This window comes from Saccostrea cucullata, unplaced genomic scaffold, assembly GCF_032062105.1.
Source record: "Saccostrea cucullata isolate Sc308-1 unplaced genomic scaffold, CSIRO_AGI_Scuc_v1 ctg664, whole genome shotgun sequence".
Lineage (NCBI taxonomy): Eukaryota > Metazoa > Mollusca > Bivalvia > Ostreida > Ostreidae > Saccostrea > Saccostrea cuccullata.
This window is the reverse complement of record NW_026928756.1, coordinates 124,271-145,700: the sequence shown is the minus strand read 5'-3', so window position 1 is coordinate 145,700 and position 21,430 is coordinate 124,271. Positions and strand designations below refer to the sequence as shown.

Genomic DNA, 21,430 nt, shown 5'->3' with positions numbered 1-21,430 from the left:
ATATGAAATTTTTACAGAATATTTTTTTCTGACACAGCATGCATGACGATTATCATGCACGTAAATTATTGTGTGACCTTTTTGCACTAAAAATAACATATTTGGGGTATGTAAAAACTAAACAGGCAATAAATCATTTTAATAAATCAAGCCTTTCACGACTTAATTAAGTGCTGATCAGTCACAAGTATCGAGTACTTTAAAATAAGGAAAGAAGAAGTTGTTGTCAGTGATGTTAATTTTGAAATATTGGTCAAAATATGTGATTTTCAGCGAAAAATGGTATAAATCTTATCTAGACTTATTTGACATATCTTTATTTTTTGGCAAAGTTTGTTGAAGGAAGGTGTAAAACTTGTTCTAAAAATATAAATTAAGACCTATATTTAATATTCCTAGCAATATCATAACGGAAAATATTCTCCGAGTAAATGTATATGAGGCTAAAGTTCCAAGGTATTCAATTTAATAAATATGCCGATTTGCAGAATTATCTGCTCAATATCCTTCCACCACAAGAAATAGTCCCTTATAAATCTTGCTTCTTTGTAGTCTTTTTTTTAACTGTTTTTTCATTGAATGTTAAATCATTAAAATTGTTGAATTTCAATATGTTATAAAAATTGTATTTTAATAAATAGTTTTGACGCAAAAAGATATGCGTGAACTTTTCTAAAAAGCATATTTTTAAAACATTCTTAATATCGTTCTTAGTTAGACATTCAAGGCAGTGAAAATGTTTATTCAAAACATTTAATTAATTAATTCTTTCTACTACAACTGAAACATTTTGATTATAGTTTTTGCAACATTTTTTGGAAACTTTTTAAAAAATATATTATTGAAACTAAATTGAATATAACTTTTCAACTGCATGCCAAAAGATCGATTTTTTTTTATTAGATGTTTATTTGCAAAATTGAAACCATTGCCTCACTCTCCTAAAGTATTTAAAAAATCGTCAATTTTTTCGATTATTATTATTTTATTGTTAACAGGAATAAGGTAGTAAAGCATAACAAAACGTATAACAAATATTTAAAAATAAATTATGCTAAGACTATAGTTCAGCAGTATGTGACGTCACTCCTTGTTGAGAGCACTCTCAAATCTCTTTTGGTCGGTACACATAGCGCAATGTTAATTAGTCCCCTGTCCTTTCTGGTCCCTTAAGCTTTTGCTGCATCTGATATATCCGAATCTTTATCCTTTTTCATTAAACAGCAAGCTGCTATTATGCCAATCAACTAAAAATAAAAAATAAATCAAATAATTTAGATTAATACTTTTCAATAAATGCAAAATAGGGTTTATAAACCCTTTGGGAAATTAAATGAAGTTTTCCAGCTGAATCTAGTTATTCAGAAGCAAGCAAATGTATTGTATGTCGCTTTTGAACAAAACAAATAATGGAACCTGGTATAAAAATTATCTATATAAATAATTATATACACGGGTACCTCTAACGCTCCGACGCCCGCTGCTATTCCGATAAGAATGTAAAGATATGCCTCAAACTTTGACTGCAGTTGATCATAACATCCCTAAATCAAAGTGAAAGTCATTCAAAATTTATTTCTAAGTATTCTTCTTTAAACGTCATAAATTTTCATCCTTTTCTTAATTTGTATTAAAATTCTTCAATTTCCAAGTCTGAATTTGAAGCACTTGCACATAACACAAGTTTAATGTCGTTACAACATACATATATTCATCTTTTTAAACATGCTTGGTTATACTTATAGACTATGAAAATTAACATGAGTTATACAATAGAAATCTCTGTACATTAACGAAACAAAAAGTGAATTGTATGTAGTGAAATTTTACCTGATTGTAATAAGAGTTGGCGGCATTGGTTGGACACTGGCTATTTGTCATGGAATTGTAAAATGTTACGGGATCGGACGGGAAAGCGTCCTTGTTGGTGAATTCACAGCAAGTGGGCGGAATTACCGCCGTGGCTGTGGTATAACTACCCCCAGACTCATAGACATACGTCGTATTCCAGCTCGTTACCGTAGAATTAAATTCCAAACCGGACTCGATTCCGCAACATTCCAGCTGTAACATTTGAAATACATCAATATAACAATGTATACATTTATTCTAAAATATAAGCATCTATTCAATAATATGAAATAGATGCATTCATTTCATGGGAAAAGTAGTAGATTGATGGATGTTATCATGCTGACTTCATAATCGAGGAGTTTAATAGAAAAAAAAATCAATTTATCACTGTAGTTTCTTTAATTTATCTATGTTTTGTCTACATTTAAATCAATGTTTGTTCCTCGGAATGAGGAAATTCCGAATGAGAGAGTGGATATAACATTACACTAACTTACAATGATAAATGCAAGATCAAAAGCCAAGCTGATGGCGTCAGAGGTGTCGTATGGTCCTTTGTATCTCGTCTCCAACAGAGTGTTCAGATTGCTTTTTGCGTATTTGTCAAACTGCAAACACAAAAATGCCATTGAAAAAAAAATTATTTAAAAACCCCATAATATTCATTGTGATATTTGCTGATTTTAAACTGTACTTACATCACTTTTGTAAAGAACTGCCAAGATACACGCCGAGGCCTCCACAGCAAAAATCAATCCCACAATAACTGCGTACTGGAAGCGTTATTCAATATGAAAAATATAAGAAAATTCTTATTGAACAAAATTATTTTATCTCTCTCTAGAATTTCATATCTTAAGTACTTGAAATTTCAACTTCCATAGTTTGGACATCACAACCGTTAATGAAAAAAAAATCAAGTATCAAGTTTTCTAGCTTTTTCATGATAGTTGACAAAACTATGACAGATATAAAAATCTGTTTCTTGATATGAAAATCATTTTTTTTGAAGAACAAAACAGATATCACATGTCCACAATGTGTGCTTCATGAAACATACCACAAGCAGCATGCATTTGTTTTTCAAGATGGCGCCACAGCATCCTAAGAAGGCCACAAAGAAGATAAATCCTCCCCCAGCAATGAGGGCATAGGCGGCTGACTCTAGGAGGGAGGGTACATCTAGACTGCTGGTATCCACGCTGCGGGTCAGGACCAAAATCTCGTTCTTGTCCACTAGGACAAAAATTCCCAAACCCAGACATGCGCCTCCGAAGAGCTTTAAAGGAAATATAATGACGTAACAAAAATGAGATTTTAATTCATGAAATTACAAAACAAATAAATCTTTAAAATAGTTAGATTTCAATATAATGCTTTTAACCTTAGTTACTCGCTTTTTGATAACTATTTAATGTATATATAAGGGTGATTCGTAAAATCGATAACTTTTCGTAATTTATATGTGCAATTTCAGTAAATGTTCTGTGTTAAAATGAATAATGAACTTGTATTTACCAGGAATATCATGTTGAAAACAACAAGAAAAAACTTCGAACAGCAGTCACCACAACCCATCTTGTTTTCTCTGCGTAAATTAAAAGCATGTTTAAATTCATTTAAAAGATTTTGTTATTTTACCTATTTACTAGAAGGAAAAAAATCGCGTGTTACACGTAGGAGGATTCTAATAAAACAAAAAGTCAGTGATTTAAATTGCTCATTCGCTGAGTAAACAAACGTCGTGTAATAAATTCTAACAACAGTATAATACTCTAATCAGTATATATATATCCATCTATTAGTTTCAAAATAAATATAATCTTGGATGTCAGTATTAAAGACAACTTCAAGTTATTATGAAATAACTCCATGTACAAGAAATATTATAACACTATCTCGGAAGGAATAGGAAAGTAGTTTTTTTTTTAAACTTCTAGATTTATTTAACAGGAAAATCTTTTCTGGTTATTTAATCAATAAACTCGAATGGTCCATATTTTTTTTTTCTTTAAATATGAAAATTGCCAATGAAATATTTTCAGTAGATAAATTTTTCCCCCCAATTTACTAATAATTTTAAAAACACTTTAAAATCATATTTTATTCATTAATTACAATTCGATCAAAAACTCATTCATTATGATTAATCAATTAAAATAAATATTTATTATTCGTCGTATTCAACCTACCTTAATTTTTTCGAGCCTTCTCTTTACCGTTCCACTGTTAAACGAAACGTTTTTAGTGTACAGGTTTGGGAAATTGTCGTAAGGGATTAAAAAAGACAATACTGTGGCCACGTAGGAAGCGAATTTAAAGGGGGTGATAGATATAATGGTACTTAACGTGGTGTGTATCAATATTTTCAGAAAGATTTATTATGCTGAATTTTTTTCTAGTAATATTTGATAGGTAACAGTGGGTCAGTTTCATTGTCAGGTCATTTAAAACTTTATTTCGGTTGTGACTATGGACTTAAACAGAAGAGTGTAACACAATGCGAAGTCATGTATATTTAATCTACATGTAAGTCAGAAATTCATATTTTTCTAATGCTCCTTTAATGGGTGTTTATAGTGTTTTTGTAAATATATGTGACATGCATACATTATTATTTAAAATACTGTAAGTGCGCAAAAGTCTTTCCGCGTAAGATAAATTGAGTTACGCTATATACGTGATCTAAATTATCGTGTAAATTCGTCACAGCAGTCTTGAAGCGCTATTAAGATCGATTGATTGAATGAATGTTGTTGAACGTCCCTCCCGATCTGAATTTTTTACTCATACAGTGAAGACACCACATCCAAAGAAGGGTTTCAAATTTAAACCTTCAGTCGGCACCCAAGGACATTAACAGTCAGGAATTAATATCATTCCAACACCCTCGTGACACAGTTCCTCGTTTTATAAAAGATCTCGTTGAAGATCCAAAATTTCTTCTTCACGGTGTCGACCTCTTGGTAAAAGAATAGTTACTGTCTACATATATTTCTCTCTAGTTTAAAATATCTTAGAGTCGAAATTTTCTTTTAGTATCCAAGATAAATTGAATCTTAATTCAAACCTACAATTTACATTAGAAAAAAAAAAAAAAATCAAATATATACAGGAGGTAACAAAGTTTGTTGATCTGTTTTCTTCAAACTGTTTATTTCAAATAAAAATACATAACATACAAAAAGTCTTGAATCATGACAATCATGGCTTACATCATATAAATCTTAAATAAATCTGCACATGGTTTTGCTTACGCATGTAATACATTAAATGGTTTCTTCATTGCAGTTAATCTGAAAAAAAGTCAAGCTGATTTGCTGTCCTCATAAAACTTCTTTCATTGATAAAATTAACCGTAAATTACAGTTAAAGACTGAAAAATTATCACTTAAAATAATCATTGACATTTTAAATAGCAGCATTTATTTGTGGAATGTTTTTTTTCTATGAAATTAATGTAAATCCATAAAAATAAACATTCAAGTATAAAAATGTGATGATAAATTATGTCCAATTATCAGAATTGAAACTACTATCAAAAACCCTGTTTCTTTTTCAATCTATTTAAGAAGTATACAATTTTATTGTTAATGTCATCAACATTATTGCAATACATCCCTGATGATACACAAAATAGATTTTTCAAAAAAAAATTCGAAAAAACTATAAATATATTATTTTCTTAAAAACACTCATAATACACGTCACTTACACACTAAGTAAATACATGAGTACAAAATAATGGTGATTATAAATTCATAACTTGAAAGTAAACATGAAAATATTTCAGATATAATTATAGAGACCCAATCTGTAATGATGATATCACAGATCCAACTTCGACCTATGTTTCTTTCACTCTACATCCTCAAGTCAAACGTCACTTCCTCTCTGCACGGTCATGCGCATCTGTATGCGCATTCATATGTGTGATTTTCCATTTCTTCATCCAAGGACCTTGAATTGTGGTGTCAAATTCTTCGTCAACTATCACCTGATTTTTAAAAGGATAATAGAAAGTCAGGCCACAGTTTAGATTTTTAAAAGTTGTGTCATTTAATACATTAGAAAATCAGCTTGTTGTCAGATTACAAATTGTATATAATAATTTTTTTATTCTAAAAAAATCATTTTTAAGAGATAAAGACAAACAAGTTGACATTTCATGGCGTTTTCACCCTACGCTCTTTTGACAATCACACTTTATTTTTTTTTAAATGTTACACATTGATGAAATGCACTGCAAAAGTGTTTAGTTTATCAAATACTAAGTACATGAATTATGCAATTGTTTATAAATAATAATACGTTTTCTATTTTATTTCTCTATTTCCTTTATGTGCATTTAATTTAATTGAAACTAATCCGAGAATTCCACAAATAGGCTTCTTTGTTTATTGTATAACATATTTCAAAATTAAAAAAAATTACAATACCAGATTTTACGAGGTATGCAACATTTTGATAATTTTGTTTGCTGATTTTTATTAAGTTTAGGAGAACAGGATTAAAAGAACTTGAAAACATTGGAAAGACCTAGAATGAGGCAAAAAGCACAGTCCAAAACAGAGAAAAGTAGAGATCTAGAGTGACTGTGGCAGCCCCATGCTCCACAAGGAACGAAGAGGACAATTGACAGTTATTAAGTAATATTCAAAACTTCGATGACTTAAAGAATACATTCTTTTTTACTTTAATAAATATATTTTAAAGTTACATAAATTTAATTTAGTGCTTAATGTATACTAACATCAACAAAGCCTTCCACGGATTTCTTTTGTACAATGGTTCTGTCCACAGACTCGAATTTCTCCCAGTCTCGTTCAACGTTTTTGCCGTCTTTGCGCAGAAGTAGTCCATCCTTCAGGTTGAATAAACCATATGGCTGGTCAGGTCGTTGCCATCGAAGATCAAGTGCCCAGCGAATTTGATTAGAAATGTTGGGAAGACTGAAAAATGAATTGCAAAGTAAGCTAATAAGAAGTGGAAAAAATTCGTCTACTTCTACATCAACATATCTATATGGTTTATTATGTATGTTTCATTTTTATAAGTTAATGTACGAGTATGTTTTAAATAAAGATTATTTACTTTGTTATGTTAATGGTGGTATCAGTTTTCCTGAGAAACAGAATTTAATAATATTTATTTAAGACCATCTTTTTTCATTGAAAACAGTATTCAACTCCTACTCAGTGATATGTCTTTGATGTATATGAATAATAATATACGATAAAAATTAGTAGTACATATTTTGATGAAGCAGTTTTAATTAACTTTAAAATCTTGTTTTGTCAAATAATTTCCTTTCACATTCAGGAGCCCGTCTTTCCTTGACAACAAAACCTCATTTTTGTTTAATTTCTGTATATGTAATTACTTACCTACGATGCGGAGTCAGGTTATTGAACAGTAGCATCCCTCCGTATGGCACCGGACATGTTATGACGTCTTTCTCCATGTCCACTCCTTAATTTAACAAAACATCTGTCAGGACTTATTTCATTATTTGACCGAATATAAGAATTGAGAGTGACATTAATATGTTTTTCCACACCCACCGGTCGAAAAAAATTTTCTTGATCAGTTTCCTGCGTGCCTAATTTTGGACTCAGAACTGACATGTATATGTTGTTAATATTCTGGACAAATTAAATTATTCTTACAGGACAATGACATTTGTCATATTCTGTACATAAAGTTCAGGAAAAAAATGTTAATTCATTCCAAAACTTAACCTCTGTACAAAAATTCGAAGTTTGCTTCGATTTACTTCCATAGATATTATTTAGAACCAAACACTCATCCAAGCCAAAACCACGGAAAAAATTAACGAACTTGAGACCCCTACCACTGTAAATTATAGCATTCAAAAGCATTTTATTCACTTCAATGTTGTTTTTTTTTAAGGATGAAAAGTAATTTAAAATCGAATCATAGTACCATTATTTCAAAGCGCTAAGTCTTCTAATGGATATGATTTCAGAGCGGTATTTCTTTCATAATTCATCTACATGCATTTTATTCTAATATGTACCAAAAATGAAATAATAAACATTACTAAGGTTATACAAGTCACTCTTACAAAATAATGACTTAGAATTTTAAATTTTCAATTTACACAGTGTCGAACATATTTTTAATAATATGGGAGGGGTTAATAACTTTTAAATGATAGAAAACTATTATATGTATCAAGATTCACAAACCTAACGATTTTTGCATTTCTTCCTCCTCCAGCATCACGTACCAGGTGTTTCCCCAACAACATTGATGTGTTGCTACCTTCCCAGTCCGATGACCCCCTTTAGCCACCTAAAAAACAGATTATAATTTTGCTGCATCACCCATACATGCTTGGTACAAGTCGATCTTAATGAAATATCCCTACAAAAAAAACACTGGCTGCTCATCCGGAAAACGCAAGTCATGCGGATCGTGTATCTGAAGTCAGTGTGGCACGTGTAGCGTGCATCCTAGATATCATAAATGCAAGTGAGCTCTATGAAGGGTCTTATATAAGCTGGAATAAATATGCTCCAAAACCGTTGATTTGTTCAATTTTAAAATCAGGATAATATGTGGGTCATATCCATTATCTTAGTCAAATTTGGTAGAATGAATGGGATGTCCGTCCGTCCCTCTGTTACACTTTGGGGTACCCATTAATTATTCGCTCCTTTTCTTATATCCCTGACTGAAATTTTATGAGACATTCACAGAATTTTAGTAATATAGTGCCATTGTTACCCTTTAATTTTACTTTTTGATCGGACGTACATTTCGGGTTTCGCATAGCAAAACGTGGATACTGCCATTTTTATTAATAATATTGAAGGGTGTCCATCTCTTATCCGCAACTTCTCCATTGTCATTAAATAAAATTCAATACTTTCACGACTTCTTTTATACATAATGTCATTATGCATCTTCTATTTTACTTTTTGATCTGACAGTAAATTCGGGTCTCCCAGAGCAAAACATGTCCTTTGTCATTATCATCATATGAGAGACTGAAGTATCATTTAGGGAGCTCAGTACTAGTGCTCACAGTACTTCTAGCTTATGTAAGTTTAGGCAGAGGCTGAAGTTACACTTGGATGAATATGCTCTAAAAATTCAAACTGACCTGTGACCACTCGTCTAGAAACTTACGATCACATCTAGCATCTGAAACATTTTTCACTCATATCAAGACACAGCCATTTGCCAATGAAGAGTTGCAAAATCAGACCTCTATTACTGAACAGTGAGGGATGTTTTTCTCTAGCCAACATCAACTGCGACACGAATTTCAGTTTACTAGTATTAGGTCTAGTCCAAGAGACCCTTACCGAGGTCCCGCGGTTGGATTCAAACTCGATACATAAGGATAATCCTCTTACTCCACGACTTAAAAGCAAACGCTCTTACCACGGCACCACGCAGACATCAATTCTGATAGTGTGTCTTTCTAGATGCAAAATATATGCTAAATTGGTCGTGACAGGATTAGCAGCAAATGAGCCTGCAACAATACTTTAACCTGGTCACTCATTCAAAAATGTAGAATAAATCCAGCACCCGAGAGTGTTCATTTCTATATGCAAATTCCATTTATTTTAAGTTACCACGGCACCACGCAGACATCAATTCTGATAGTGTGTCTTTCTAGATGCAAAATGTATGCTAAATTGGTCGTGACAGGGTTACATGTAGCAGTTACAAATGAGCCTGCAACAAAACTTTAACCTGATCACTCATTCAAAAATATAGAATAAATCCAGCACCCGAGTGTTCATTTCTATAATTATGCAAATTCCATTTATTTTAAGGTATTCAATCCCTAATGGGAACAAATTCAATGAAATTGAAAACATAACAGATATGTAGGCATTGAATACTCAGTTTATTTAGAATACTTGCCATTTATTACTATTAGTATGTATATTGGGATGTGTCCTAATTCATGACCTTGAATTTTGGTAAGAGTTATCTCCCCTTTTTTTAATTAATAAAAAAAATCAATTAAAAAAAATTTAGCCGGTAAAAAAATTGTTTTCATTTGTCATTATATTTTTTATGATTCAATGCATCTTTCCACCGCAGGATTTATTGATGTTCAAATTATTTGAATTTTTATTTTGAAAAAACGCTTTTCCCCATAGACTTCAATGCAATCTTTACTAATTAACTACTGCTTAATTAATGATTTTTTTGAAATTTTCTCGCGGGCAATCCTATTCGACTATAAATTGCTTTAATATAATATCAGAGTATTATGTACTTGACTGACATATAAGGGTAGGGAATTAGGTCCCATTAGGGATGGAAATCCTTAAGTTAGACTTGAATGAACCTGCGCCAATAATTTTTTTCAAAGTCTCTGCTTTGGCCTTATCGGCGACGTTTTATAAATTTAAAATTTATATTTTTTATATTACTAGTAGTTCCATATACATTTGTAACCTTTTAAAGTTGAAAAAAGATACACTGTACCGCCGAGTCTGACACATCTGTTTTATATTATACATGAGAAAAGACGTTAATGGTAACCTAAATTTTTTCATACACATTTTTATGCCTTTATTTTTACGTCGCACTGTCTATGGATTCTCTGTTTGTCAGACCATAAGACGTACACAGCAGATCCGAGCCATCGATAGGGTGGGTGCTTATTCTTAAAGATTCAAAAAATCCCAAACCTTTTTAAAGGTCCGTGTTTTTTCTGCTCCTAAATTGCATATGTATTATTGCAATTAACTTTTGAGGATAAATAGTGTTCGTTATCTTCATATTCAGGCAAATGCAGTCAACATTAGGCACTTAAAATTACTTAAAAAAGAACCTGCTCAAGAAAAATTATTTTTATACTCATCCAGAGAATTATAGTCAGAGCTTACATCTGAAGCAACTCTGGTAGTGTATAAAGGATGTATCTGCACCTTCAAGTCAACTGAATGTTCACTGAAAAGTCTTGGAATGTGATTGAATGGTAGAGCTCTGCCATTCACTCACTCACCATTCAGTAAACATTCAGTCACATTTCACTTAACTGAATGGCATAGTTTTATTCTGTGGCATGTTTCCTTTTATATTTACGATCAATGTAAATACGGTCAAAATAGGGCTTACGATATCCCAAAAACGAGACCTGCTTTAAACTTTCACGTGTCCCCAAAACATTGAAATTTCACCTGGTTATTCTTTGACCAAAAAGCGGCATCACTGTAAGCACCGTCAATGCACCTCTGATCAACAGAGAGCAAAATGGTACTTAATTTAACAGAAACTGCTTAAAAGGGTATAGCTCTCTTCAATGTCCCCAACTTTGTTGATGAATGATTGTATAACATATACATGTTTTTTCCTATCATAAAATTTCAGTTTCTCTACATTTTTAAAAATACATAATTTCTAACAAAAAACGTACTTGCATGCCTCCGTTGAAATCGTCAGTGTTGAGTAAGGGGATCCAAGCCGTTGGTATCATAACCTTATATGACTGATTGTCAAAATATCCGCTATCTAGAATTTTTTTTAAAAAGTTTGAAAAATTGAAAATTAATATGCACTGTAGAGTAAAATATAATAGAATTTTTTATTCTGACAGCATGATCACAGAACCTCTGGTACAAATAAAGTGCCCCGCCACAGCATGATACGCCCGTCAAATATTGTTCAATGATAATAAATTGGTTAGGATGCAAGAAAATCAGGTAGCCTTGATTAACAGATTGACACAGATTTCAATGATTCATAATTAATTTCCATTTCTTATCATACATCTCTAAGAGACTTGCAGTGTAGGGATTGATTATAACAAATACATCATATACCTCTAAACTGGTTGTGTTAGAGCATAACAAATATCCATCTGCAGCTTTCTTAAACTTAAATTGTTTATTGCATTTTTTATTAAATAATAGAAATGCTACAGTTTAATAAAAAAATCAAAAATAAATTATAATTTCTTCAGACTATAAAATTCTAAGTGAGACATGACTGCAATTTGTTGCAAATATGTGTAAAAATTGAAATATATATTTTTTTTCAATGAACACATGTATATTAATAATAAGTTTTAATTATATTATACATGTGCAATACTAATTTAGTTTTAATCATACACTAAAACATAAATTTGTTTTAATTACATTACAACAATTGGAAGATCTTTATCTGGACTAGCCATCAAGAACTCTTAATTAAAACAAGCAACTATGAGGCCATTTCTTTTGGCCCAACTCCCAAGAGATAAATTAAGATAACAGCTGCATCAGATCTAGAGATGCTCTTAGCTCCTGACAATAAACTCATTAATTTCTCTCTTATTTGACATGCAAGTTTCTGCTATCAAAATTCTTCTTGACCAGTGCTTGATAATTATGCCCATGGGACAAACTGAATTCCTCTCAAAGCATAAACATTTGTTACAGATTGCTGTAAAGTATATAATGAAAAAATAAGTTTTTACTTAATTTAACATTTTTTAATAAGGATACAACTATATTTTTACATTTTTTAGGATTATGAAGTTTAAAATTTAAGAGACTTAGTTTTTTAAAAAAATTCACTGAAATCAAAGGTCACAGTGACCTTGAAATAGGCCGCGACACACCTTCTACTTTAGCTGTATACTTTTGCCAAGTTTGAAAGCTCTAGGTCTCATAGTTTTCTAGTTATGAGCCGGACAGGATTTTTCCATATTTGGCTATAGCATCTTTATTAAAGGTCAGAGTGACCTACTTTTTGTGCGAGACACACCTTCTACCCAAGATGTATCAGCTGACAAAGTTTGGTAACTCTAGGCCTTATAGTATTAAAGTTATAAGCCGGACACGAGAAAAGCTAACAGACGGACAGACAGACAGACAGACAGACGGACGGACACGAAGCCTATAACATAATACGTCCCGTCTTAAGACGGGCGTATAAAAAAAACTGTGTATCTAAATACTATATATCTAGGTTCAATGTGTACACTGTATTTAGTTTTCATAAATTTATACTTAACAAAAGATCCTTCATAATTTCTTAACATTTCAATACTCATATGCGTAGAACTTCAGTTATGACACTGAGATTTTTCCAATAAACAAAAACAGAAAGTAAACTGCGTCATTGGAACCAAAACTGTTAATAATCACATTAACAGGGAACAGACCTTGATGCCAGGGTACAATAGTTGCATTATTCTTCGGTGTTTTAGTTCTCAGATTCCAGACCGGTGACGTCGCAATATCTGGACCAATAAGTTGCTCGATGACATTTAATAATCTATCATTTGACCAGAGGTCCCTGAAAGCCTGAAATTATAATCAATTATTCTGTCAATTTGTGATATCAATTAAGGCCTTGTTTTCAGAAAAAAATCTAATTATAACTTCAGGAGAGTACATGCCGATAGACAAATAACCGAAGCATACTTGTAGAAGATTGACGTACACTCGTTGATTTGACGTTTTTGATGGTTGTGGTAGAGGATTAGATGAAAATCACATAAAACACTTAAGCATAATTCTTAAGATTTAACTAAAAAATTCAAGCGAGTTTGGTGCCTGTGGTTTAAAAGTTTTATTGGATATATACATATTTAGATAAAGCATATTTGGTAAAACACTCCAATATTTTCTGTCAGATATGAAAAATCATCAGTGTTGTTGACCTACACAATTTTCACGCCAGCAATTTTGTAAAAGATGATAATGTAACTTATATAACCTTGCTAGACGCTCACGATTCCATACCTGTGGAAGCTTGCCCATCTTGTGCAGAAGAATGTTGGCTCCTGGAAATTCCGCCTCAATTTTTGTTAGTCGTTCAAAAAATCCAAACTCTTTATATAATTCTATTAAGGAAATTATATCAATAAGTGAGGAAGCAAGTTTCAAATATAAAATGTATTTATTCCAAATCAGACAACATAATTAACTATAAATCCATTTTTTTTCTTTAAGTGAGAGACTGTATTTATACTTTCAATCGGTGATGGACTAAAAAAAACTTTATATAAAATAAACATGATATACATACATGTATTATATTGCCACAAATGGTTTCCCTATTTCATACATATTTTTCTAACAGTAAAATGACTTTAAATATATCAGTCTTGCAATACTAACTTTTAATTTTGCCAGCATCGTGAAGTTTTTTAGCTAGTCCATCTACCAATTTATTGATGGCTTCTCTCACTGGATCTAATTCCTTCTCAGTGTCGAAAAAATCCTCTACCAGAATATAACCCTACAACAGAAACATAGAAGTTAAGAAACACGTTTAGAACAAATTTCCTATGGAGAAAACTTATGTAGAGAACGATCATAGTTATTCATGCCAGCTGTTCAATTTACGTTTATCATTTATTTGAATAAATAGATTTTAAACAAATTTCCCTAACAGAGCAATGGATAGAATTCAAGAATTTGTAATAATTGCATTGCACTTAAAAACTAGTGCTAATTGTAACGGGGACCGTTACAGATGTTCCCCAAACGCTCCCCAACTCCCTTTTGGTGCCATATTCCCTGTAAGCTTCATTAAATAAGACAACCTCTATGCATCTGAGATTTTAACAACATTAACAAAGAAGTGTACAAAAATCATTTAAACTTTAGCATTGCACGCGTGCACATGTGAATGCATATGCGTCATGACCATATCATCTTGTCTACACAATCTATATTTTTAATATACTGAATATTAAAGTATTTAATCCAAAATTATAAAAAAAAAATTCGCTCATTCAAGTGTATGTTTGATTTTTCTCATTTCACGTGCACGCACGTGCATACATGAGCATGGTGACCATACCTTCTTGTAGAAGTCCATTACATCTATCTATGTTCTAAATTCCACCCCGTTTGGGTGAAAACTAAGGGAGTTATAGCTGTTTAAAGTTTCAGCCAATCAGATTACAGCACATGTACACGCACGTGTATGCATGTGCATGGTGACCATACCTACTTGTAGAAGTCCATTATATCTATCTATGTTCCAAATCCCATCCTGTTTGGTTGAAAACCAAGGGAGTTATAGCTGTTTATAGTTTCAGCCAATCAGATTGCAGCGCACGTGCATGCACGTGTTTTCATGATAATTGCTTTATTTCATGTTGTAGGATATCCTGATGCATGGCTATGTTCAAAATTTCAAAGGATTTCGTCAAAAAACAAGAAAGATATTGAGACTTTAGTTGCAGCCAATCAGAGCGAAGTGCACGTGCATGCGCGTGAGATCTTGCTATTTTCACCATGTCGTCATGTCTATACTACTAATATATCCTCACATTATGAGTTTCAAAGCATTTCATTTAAAAATAGAACAGTTGTGGCTATATCTATTATATTGGTCATTTCACGTGTTGCACGTGCACGCTCTTGCAAGCACGTGCGCGCAAAATGACCTTGATTCCGCAAATCTACATAACATGTCTACTAACCCTAAAAAGGTTTTACCTACATCGGACGAACAGTTTACAAGATCATTCCCGGACAAAAAAGTTCCAGGAAGAAGAAGAAAAATAATAATAATAATAATAATAATAAGAAACAGAGTAAAAACAATATGTTCCCCAACTTCGTTTGGGGAACATAATTACCTAATTTTATTAATCATATAATCAAATACGAAAGTACATTGTATACGTCTCATTACATAATGTTACGTGGAACATATATACAATTCCGTTAGACTGTGTGAGATTGCACATGTACGAGGGGTTATCAAAAAGTTCGTGGACTGAGGCTATAAAATTAGAACTGTGTAGTCTGTGCTTTCAAAATTTATGTGGAACATAAAACAACAGAAAATAAAGAAATGTTGAAAATTTTAGCTTGATACGTTCATTATTTACCAAATTATTATAAAATGAAAACGACATGATACGATCACCCGGCGCTGTCGTCATTTATTTTCATGATCCAATAACGTCATTGTTTTTTCAAAGTCCGCTTCTTCTACCTCATACACATTTTTGATGAGATTCCCAGGGTCTGAGTAAGGACTTAAACCCGCCTTGTTTATATGACTTTACAATGTCATGAACAGTTGCCTTCAATGAATAAAATATTCCAAATGGATTAATACATTGGGAGAGATCCGAGCTTGATTGTAACGGCATATTTTACTTTTGGGAGTTCAATATCTACAACACATTTTTTGACGTGATTAATTTTTCACACCTTGACTGCAAATCGACATTAACTGTGTACTCCTTTTCTCTCTGAATCTATTTTGACAATAAAAGACAAGTACTTTGGATGCATATTATTTTTCTGTAGCCAATTTCAACATATTTTTGGTCTATACCAGTTTCTTCAGGGGCAAAACTTTATTGAATGTTAGAAACGGAAACTTCCCCCCCCCCTTTTAACGTCACTTTCAAGGCCTCATTTGTTTGGACATTCCGTGTAAAATTTACGATAAAATTTCAAAGAACTTTTAGAATGAAGTGAAAATTTCATATTTTATGGAACAATTGTGTCCCGACACAAACCTGAATTAACGGTATTTTTGGATGTCAAATGATCATATCAAAAAAGTTTTTCTCAGTTACACATGGGTCGCAAAAACGTCATGTTCGAGGTTGCGCCGCCTGGAAATACCATTGCTTACAAAAACATTACTAATTTATTAAATAAAGTGCCACGCCACAGCATGATACGCCCGTCAAAAAAATACAATTACAATGTATCTTAAACAGTTAAAAGTGCAGGAAAATCATGTCAACCTTGATTTTAAGATTTCAATGATTTTTACACACCTTAAAAAATTTGTTTATCCATCTCCTGTGGTGTAGGCATTAATCATGTTAATTATAACAAATATTGCATCATTCATAGATTTCTATACCTTGCCAAATGCCTATCATATTAGAATATATCAAATTAGTCTTCACAACTTAATCTATACCTAATTAATTTTGGAAATAAAAGGCTGGCCATCAAATATAAACTGACCAACAGTTCTTCTGTCTAATTCCCGAAGGATACAGATAAGACCATGCTCTGAAGAAATTATGAAAGAGACATGCAGCTAGCCTTCCTACATTGAACACATTAATTAATCTTTAACTGGATTATTGTCTACTCATTACTCCCAAAAAATTATTGGATCTGCACTATCTATCATAAAACATTTTTAAAATATATAAAACATCAATGATTTTTTTTTTTTTAGATTTAATGTCAGGCAGTTAATTGTTAATATGCAATTCATATGGACATGCAGATTCCACCCCTACCTCCATAAAATTAATTTTTAAGTTCATAATATTATGTAATATCAAAATAGTTTAATACGCAATATCAAATTAGTTTTAATTACTTCTCATCAAATTCATTTTAAAACTTCGGCTAGCCAACAAGAGCTATTTTTAATCCAACAGGCTTACATTTGGCCCAATACTCAAGGGATATAGATAACACCAATGCTCTTACAGCTACTCCTCACACTAAACTCATTAATTTCTCTCTCTAATTTGACATGTAATTTTCTGTTATCAAAATTCTTCTTGACCAGTGCTTGATAATTAGACTCATGGGAGTGGTGGAATTTCTCTAACATACATTATATTTGTTATAGATTGCTGCCAAGTATATGCTAAAAAAATAAGTATTTTCTTGATTTAACATTTTTCTAATAAGGTTAGTGCAATAGTTTTATATTTTTTGAATGTGTAAATGAATAGAAAAAAGACATTTTTTTTTAAAATTCCACTTAAGTTAAAGGTCACAGTGACCTTGAAATAGGTCGCGACACACCTTCTACCTAAGATGCATAAACTGGCCAAGTTTGATGATTCTAAGTCTAATAGTTTTCTAGTTATGGACCGGACAGGATTTTTCCATATTTGGCTATAACTTTTTAATTATAGGTCAGAGCGACCTACTTTTTGTGCGCGACACACCTTCTACCCAAGATGTATCAGTTGACAAAGTTTGATAACTCTAGGCCTTATAGTATTAAAGTTATGAGCCGGACACCAGAAAAGCTAACAGACGGACGGACGGACACGAAGCCTATAACATAATACGTCCCGTCTTAAGACGGGCGTATAAAAATAGAATTTATGATTTATGGTTTATTCTTTAGATAGAAAAGATGATGCTAACTAGATATTTTAAAATTCATTGATGTGCCTGAAGCGGTTTTAATTTTATGGCGCTAGTCCAGGAACTTTTTGATAACCCCTTGTACGTCATGTAAAAAGATACATGAGTCCTTTGTTGAGGATTGTCGTATAAAATACAAAGATCCATGTAAATATATCTCGTGACTACTGAGTGTGGTACTTTATAACATAACATTGTACTCTCTACCTACATGTATCCCGTTTTAAGTTTCCAACTATACTAGACTAGTTCAAGAATCGTAAAATAAAAGTACGTATTACAACATAATTTAGATGTAATTGTACTTCGAGATTACATATAATACTCTATGTAGGTTATATGTTTTTTATGCAATGTATTACCAATAGGTCAATGTACTAGTCATATCATAACTGCATGTAAAATAGCAGAACAACAGTAAATATATATTGCATTTATTTTCTCAGGGACAGGGTAGCAGGGCCTTTGCGAGTTCAAGATAAAAGTTCAGCAACAAAGGGGGTACAGGTTGTTGCCGTCCCCAACACTTAAAGTACCAAGCAGCATGAAAAACGTGACTAAAGTAAAACTTCGACACATTTACTATTACAGAACTCCTTCGTATCAAATAACTGACGATAATGAAACAAAAGTATATTAATTTATATCATATTTCAGGAATTTTTAGATCTTGAATATCAAGATTAAATGAAGCAATCCTATGTTGTTTTTTCATGTTATTGTATTTTTGTCCACCATTGAACAGTTCATATTGTAATTGTCATGTTATGTCATTTCAATGTTTATTGATTACTTAATATGGTAATATGCACTTTAATTTCAGTGTAGAATCAGAAGTGAGTGCTCATAAAAATACATACATGTACAATGTAATTTTACTATTCAATGAAAATGAAAAATATTCAAGTACTCATTGATAAAATTCGCATAATCAAGGAAGGATTCAGGTGTATATTTGAAAATTAACTTAGCTCTCTTAAAACCATAGGTATATACATGTAGCCATGATATGATGTAGGTAAAAATTTTGGAAACCCCACTGCACATTTCCTTCACATGTCCAATCCTTATTAACAGACTATAGGGACAGAGAAGGGCAACAATAAACAGTCCATGTGGCGCAGTGGTTGGAGCAATATCAGTACAGTTAAATAAAATCTAATCAGAAAATTTTCAACTTCCAAATTTTAAAGAATAATTTCATAATTTAGAATTCATTCGTTTGAAAATTAATATAGCATCTACCGTAGCGATAACCATAACGACTGAAAATGTCTGTTTTTGATTTTTATAAAAAAAAAAATTATTATCATCATTATTTGCTTTAAATACAGAGTGTACATCTGTAGTACAATATTAGATTTTAATAACTAGGTTGAGAGCGAGGCGATCCAAAGTTCAATTACTGAGAGTTCAATGTAACCTGAATGCAACGACTTTGTATGGGAAACTGTGACACACATGATGAAGTTTCAGATGTTCTTTAACCGTCTTTTGAATGGTATTTATTTAACAAATTTCAAAAACCGTGTCTGACATTAATTCAAACAATGTGCTTAATTAATTAATATCTCATTCTATTATTATTTAAAATATGATCTTCATTTCATTATCGTAAAAGTTTAGTAAACTCTTAATTCTAATAAATACTAAGTATTTAATTTTTCCAGATTAAAATATGTGTGGCAGATTTAAAAAAAAAACGTAGGACATTGTTCCAAAATGTGAGATACATGTATACTTCATGTACACATATTGATTTTGTGAATCCAAGAAACATACAAATTATTTCCCTACCAGGCTACCATATACTTGTAATACCCGATCCATTCATGTTACAAAACTCGGGTGTTTTTATGCAGCCTTCAAAAGATGAGCACATTTAAATGTAATATTTATTATTATATCTGATTATTGAATCAATAACATGGTATGATAAGTTTATTAAACACAAAAGTAACAAAACTTAAAGCTAAAACTAACCTCTTCAAAAAACTGTTTGATCAGGTGATCGGGAAGTTGACCAGGTTTTTTCTCTTTCGGTTGAGGTGGCATGGCCTCGATGTTGAAACATTCGGGATGTTTCTCACTTGTCATACCTGGAAACTCGAACTCTGTAGATTCCATGTCTTAATAATAATAGCTTGTTGGAGTGGGACACGGACGCCGACACACAATTTGTTTACCAGCTGCGTCACAGAAGGGCAGATAACTCTTTATCTTTGTTTATGCAGGTCAAGGTAAGGCCACTTGTAAAGGTAATCTTTACAACTTGAAATATATTTATCTTTTTTTTCAAAAACATTTCTTATTGAACATATCTCTAGGTAATTAATGATGTACAATATGTGGTAGTTGTACTTTTTATATTTTTAGGATATGTATTTTAAATTGTACACATTATTCTCATTCTTTATTTTATTCATTCAGTCATTCACTCATTCATTCAACGCTGCGCAATGCGATTTACTAACACTCTATGTTGTCTTGTTCAGTGTCTGTTATAAACCTAAACACCCCTATTTAGTTAAGTGTTGTATTCCAGGTAATGTTGTGAATGGGTTATTCCATTATGTAGTGGGACATTGATTTCTATTGGTCAGTGTGGTTGATTGCTTCTAAGGTAGAATTGGCGGGAACTACTATCCTGATTTCCCTTATTCTTAGAACTGGTTTTTGAAGGGTGTACATGTATATAGTGCTAATACCTATTTCTTAGTGTTGGAGATACCACCCTTATTCCTGTAATTAATTTAATAAATAATTAAACTACTAAATAAGTATCTAAATAATTTCTTTATGAATGAGAAATCTAAATAATTAATTTTAATCTAAACTTGCTAAATAAAGTGTGAGTGTGTAAGGAATGTATATAAAGATTAGTAAAGAACTATAAAAGCAAGTTAACCATTTTAATCTATTCTTGCATCCTAAATAAGGGATTTGAGAGTTTGTTGTAATTTTTAAGTATTGTTAATTAGGTCAGATATTTGAAGTGAAGTCAGATTGGTTTAGCTAGGAGTTAGGAATTCACTTTATTCCATAAATGGGTATGTGTTTGTGTATTGATCAGATTGATTAATGTAAATATTGTTTATAAGTTATTTCTATGAATTAGAAGTAAAGTATAATGGTTTAAAGAGCTAGTTAAACTGAGTGAAGTGTGACCTAATTATTTTAAATGGTATAAATGTAAATGGACTATAAATGATTGTGTTAAAGATGTGATTATCTGTTTGTATTGTCTTTGTATTGTTTTGTGTGTGTGTGCTTATATGTTATTGTTATTGTAGGGTTGATCCGATTTATCCTATCCTATTCCTACCTTACACCAAAATAAATTTGGATCCACACCCTGAGCAATCGATCTTGTTGTTTTATATTGAACAAGAACCGGTTACAAATATACATTTATTTACAATTAGAAAACGTATTGGGTCTTTCTGTGAATTTAAATTATCAATTAATATACACCT

At 31.7% G+C, this 21,430-nt stretch overlaps 1 protein-coding gene across 1 annotated transcript; it reads right to left on the bottom strand.

Annotated features, from left to right (window-relative positions):
• Nucleotides 1-1,124: 1,124 nt before the first annotated feature.
• LOC134278659 (uncharacterized) lies at nt 1,125-20,174 on the bottom strand. Its single transcript, XM_062760958.1, has 14 exons — nt 19,938-20,174; nt 13,965-14,085; nt 13,587-13,687; nt 13,004-13,145; nt 11,270-11,364; nt 8,067-8,172; nt 7,242-7,326; nt 6,608-6,806; nt 2,915-3,133; nt 2,553-2,627; nt 2,352-2,462; nt 1,831-2,064; nt 1,461-1,544; nt 1,125-1,247 (listed from the first exon to the last, which is right to left on the bottom strand). The coding sequence occupies exons 1-14, from the start codon at nt 20,079-20,081 to the stop codon at nt 1,170-1,172; spliced, it is 1,794 nt and encodes a 597-aa protein (XP_062616942.1). The 5' UTR covers nt 20,082-20,174; the 3' UTR covers nt 1,125-1,169.
• Between the last annotated feature and the right edge of the window lie 1,256 nt (nt 20,175-21,430).